Source organism: Nannospalax galili, unplaced genomic scaffold (assembly GCF_000622305.1).
Source record: "Nannospalax galili isolate Female #2095 unplaced genomic scaffold, S.galili_v1.0 scaffold225, whole genome shotgun sequence".
NCBI lineage: Eukaryota > Metazoa > Chordata > Mammalia > Rodentia > Spalacidae > Nannospalax > Nannospalax galili.
In genome coordinates, this window is record NW_008352653.1 from 377474 (window position 1) to 382238 (window position 4765).

At 42.8% G+C, this 4765-nt stretch overlaps 1 protein-coding gene across 2 annotated transcripts in view; it reads left to right on the forward strand.

Moving 5' to 3' along the window:
- Fam120c (family with sequence similarity 120C) overlaps nucleotides 1–4765 on the forward strand; it is a 144169-nt gene that overhangs the window by 57025 nt on the left and 82379 nt on the right. For both annotated transcript variants that reach the window (XM_029554362.1, XM_008849683.3), the window contains exon 4: nucleotides 1856–1984. In XM_029554362.1, the coding sequence (XP_029410222.1) occupies nucleotides 1856–1984 (129 nt within the window). The remainder of the gene's footprint in view (nucleotides 1–1855; nucleotides 1985–4765) is intronic.

Genomic DNA, 4765 nt, shown 5'->3' on the forward strand with positions numbered 1-4765 from the left:
TCAGAGGCATCAGTTCCCTTGGCACTGGAGTTACAGCTAGTTGTGAGTTGCCTGATGTGGGTGCTGGAAACTGAAGTCAGGTTTTCTGGAAGAGCAGCCATGTTTTTAAGCACTGAGCCCTCACTCCATCCCAATCATGTTTTTTAAAATTTATTTATTATTTTTATGTGTATGAATGTATTGCCTGCACGTGTGTAAGTTCAGAGGCATCAGTTCCCTTGGCACTGGAGTTACAGCTAGTTGTGAGTTGCCTGATGTGGGTGCTGGAAACTGAAGTCAGGTTTTCTGGAAGAGCAGCCATGTTTTTAAGCACTGAGCCCTCACTCCATCCCAATCATGTTTTTTAAAATTTATTTATTATTTTTATGTGTATGAATGTATTGCCTGCACGTGTGTAAGTGCATCTATGTCATGCAATGCTCACGGAGGTCAGAAAAGGTACCAGATCCCCTGGAACTGGAGTTATAGACGGTTGTTAGCCACCATGTGGGTGCTGGGAATCGAACCTGGGTTCTCTGCAAGAGCAGTACCAAGCTTCCCTGTTAAACTGACATTGGATTTCGAATAAAGAGGAATAAATGTGAATGAGAGAGAGCTGGTTTGGGGATATAGTGAATGAATGAAGGCCGATTTGATTGTAGGATTCAGTCTGGAGTTTCTTGGCATTCCTTCCCTGGTTCCCAGAAGCCTGTTTTCCCTTTGCGAGTTCTTTTGTGATGCCAGATCTCAGATGCTGGACACGTCCTAGGTGGTCCCCTTCTTGGTTCCAGGTCTTTGTTTGCGAGATTGGATTACAGATCCTGGTCCAGTTCATGGGCAGTGCTTCACAGATGAAGTCTCAGATGCAGATTCTACATCTGGGCATTCCATTAGGAGTGTGGTTTTAAATGCTGGTCACCCTGTGCAGTTTCATTTGTCTAGAGTACTGTTTGGAGCTTGTGTGAAGTTCCTCTGCCAACTCTGGCTCCCAGTAGGTTTTCTACTTGCTGAGTACTGTGGCTCTGATTTAAAGTTTCTTACCTCCAGTCTAGCAGTGTTCTGTTGGCCAAGTTTCAGTGTACAGTCCTGTGATTCTTGCTCTGAGTTCTTCTGAGAGTGTGCCTCACAGAGGGTTTTGGGCTGCCTAGACATCTACACAACAGGGGTCTTTCTGAAATTACATTTCACTGCTGTGAGTACCTACCACTGAATTTTCTTGGCATCTCTTTTGCCACTCCTGCTGCTGTACTGGATCTGCCTGTGCGTCTCTCTGTCTGTCTGTCTCTTTCTCTCTCTTTCTCGCTCTCTCTTTCTTTTCTTTTCTTTTTAAAATGTTTGTTAGTGTGCTGGGGAGATCACTCAGCAGGTAAAGGCACTTGCCACCAAGCCTGACAACCTGAGCTGAATCCCTGGGACCCACATGGTAGAAGGAGAGAACTGAGTCCTGACCTCCACATGTGCTCTGCCATACACACACACACACACACACACACACACACACACACACACACACACATGTAATAAAGTAAGTTAAAATGTCTGTTACTGAAAGCACAATGCAGATGTACAAAGCCTCTTTGGCTGCTGCTCTTGGTGCTCCTTCTCACTGGGAACAGAGGGCTCCCCAGACTAAGCCAGTCCCATTGGGAAAGACTCTGGATTTTCCTGCTTTCTAAAGTTTCCTATTTTACTTTGTTATTTATAAGAGCTAGAACTGTTTCACCCCCTTCTTCTGATGACTGTTACCCAGACTTCTCCCCTTTTATTCCCTGGAGACTCTGGGAGCCCATACTGAGGTGCCATTTACCATCTTTGAAATTTCTCTGAGTGATCCTTCTTTAATGGTAGTGTCCCTAACTTATCTTGCCTTTTCTAGGTCCGAGCTCATCAGTTGGTTCTTCCACCATGTGATGTTGTGATCAAGGCTGTTTCTGAGTATGTTAGTTCCATCAAAGACCCCTCAAACCTGGATGTGGTTGGGAAGGATGTTTTCAAACAGTCTCAGGTAAGTTAGCTTTCCCTTTCTAAAAGTCACCAGCTTTTTTTTTTCAGTTTTTTAAAAGTTTGATTTTGTGTGTGTGTGTGTGTGTGTGTGTGTGTGTGTGTGTGTGTGTGTAGGTCCGAGGTCAACCTCTGGGAGTTGGTTCTCTCCTTCTACCATGTGGGTCCTGGGGATGAAACTCTGGTCACCAGGCTTGCTGAACCATCTCACTGAACCTCACCAGCATCCTTACATTCTCTTGCAATACCACCAACTCCCCATTCTTTGTGTGGCCTATCGTTTCCCTTTTCCTAACTGCTTGTTTTCCTTTGCTTACTAACTGAACCCCTAAAATGTTCTTGAAAAATATTATGAGGCCTGAATTGAAAGGGTTCTTTTTTTTCTCTACTGATGATTAACATATTACACAAATATTCTGAAAAATTTAGAAGATACATAAGCCACCTAAAACGTCATTACCTAGAAACAATTTGCTATAGTTAATACTCATGTGTTTTTCTAGATATTTATGCTGGGGATTGAACATGGGGCCTAACATAGATGAGTGCTCTAACAGTGAGCTACACCCTCATCCAATTTTAGTGTACACATATTTTTTAATTTAAAAAATATTTATTTATACCTCTGTGTATGTGTGTGTGCGTGTGTGTGTGTTGCGTGTGTGTGTGTGTGTGTGTGTGTGTGTGTGTGTGTGTGTACATGCACATGTCCCACAGTGCTGTGCTGAGACACATGGAGGTCAGAGGAGTCAGTTTTCTTCTTACACTATGTGGGTCCCCAGGATCAAACTCAGTTGTTCAGGCTTAATGACAAGAGCCTTTAGCCACTGAGACATCTTTCCAGTTCTTGGTGTATATTTTAACATAAAAGATGTCTTAGAGCTGAAGAGGTAACTCAGCAGTCAAGAGCTCGTACTGTTTTTACAGAGGACCTGACTTTCAATCCTAGCACCCTGTTGAGCAGCTCACGACTGTCTATAACTCCAGCTTTGGAGCATCTGATGCCTTTGGCCTCTTCAGGCACTTGCACTTACTTGGATATATATATCCAGAAACAGATATATGCACACATAACATGTAATTTACAAACAATAAAAGGATGTCTTGCACTGGAAGATAAAATGAATAAGGAAAAAGATTATTTAAAATGAGTGCACATAAAATAAGGATCAAGGGCCTGGCGAAAGGGCTCAGTGGGTGAAAGTGCTTGCCACCAAGCCTGACAACCTGAGTTTGATCCCCAGGACTCTCATGGTAGAAGGAGAGAACTGACTCCTGAAAGTTGTCCTCTAACATAGACATGCACACACAACACACACACACACACACACATACACACACACACACACACACAAATGAATGAATGAATAAATAAGTAAAAAATTTAAAAACCACAAAAACCAAGAATCAAAATAATTGTTACTATTGGCAGAAAGGGCTCATCCAGTTACAAAAATTAGTTTTATTATTAGCAGGCCTAGAACTCAATATATAGACCAAACTGGACTTGATCTATGAGATCCACCTGCCTGAGCCTCCTGAGTGCTGATCAAAGGCATGTGCCACCCACCACCACCACCACCCCTGGTTGAATTTTCTACTTTTATTGTTAGTTTTTTAAATTAACATATAGTCAAACTGGGTTTTGGGGTTTTTTTTCTTTTGTCTTTTTGAGATAAGATCACCCTGTAGCCCCAGCTGGCCTGGCACTGCTGTGTAGACCAGGCTATCCTTGATCTCACAGAGATCTGCCTGTCTCTGCTTCCAGAGTGCTGGGACTAAAGGCGTGCATCACCATGCCTGGCTTACTTGTACATTTCTGTGAAATTTTTGACATATTTATTTATGTAATCATCACAACTAAAATGTAGAAAAGTTGTAATATCCTCTCTAAACAAAAACTCTCGGGTTATACCTTTGTTATACCACGGAAACCCACTCTTATTTTTATTCTCACACTGTTATATCTTCTATAGAATAACATATGCATGGATTGAATAGTATGTAGCAGTTTGTGAATGTCTTCTTTCATTCATGTCATACTTTTAAGATTCTTTCAAATGCTGGGTGTGAAGGTACACACCTTTGATCCCAGCTCTTGGGAGGCAGAAGCAGGTGGATCTCAGTGAGTTCAAGGCCAGCCTGGTCTACATAGTGAGTTCCAGGCCAGCTGGGGCTATAGGGAGACCCTGTGTTTAAAAGAACAAAAAAATAAAAAAGATTCTTTGAAGTTAGGCTTGAGAGATAGCTCAGGAGTTTAGAGCATGTTCTGCTCTTGCAGAAAACCCAAGTTCAGTTCCCAGCACCCATGTCAGGTGGCTCACAACTGCCGGTAACTCCAGATCCATGGGGTTTGGCACCCTCTTCTGGCCTCCACAGGCACCTCCCAACATGCGACATATACTCACACTATCATATACACAAACACATAATATTATAAAAAAATTTTTTAAAGGATCTTTTGGGGCTGGAGAGATGGCTCAGTGGTTAAGAGCACTGACTGCTCTTGCAGAGGACCTGGGTTCGATTCCCAGCACCCACATGGTGTCTACGAACTGCCCTTAACTCCAGTTCCAGGGGAATCTGAAGCCCTCTTCTGACTTCTGCAGCAGTGCACGACACGAGTGGACTCACATACATGCAGGCAATACACTCATACACATAAAATTAAAATAATAAATAAAATATTTTTTAAAAAGGATCTTTTAGGGACTGGAGAGATGGCTCAGTGGTTAAGAGCACTGACTGCTCTTGCAGAGGACCTGGGTTCGATTCCCAGCACCCA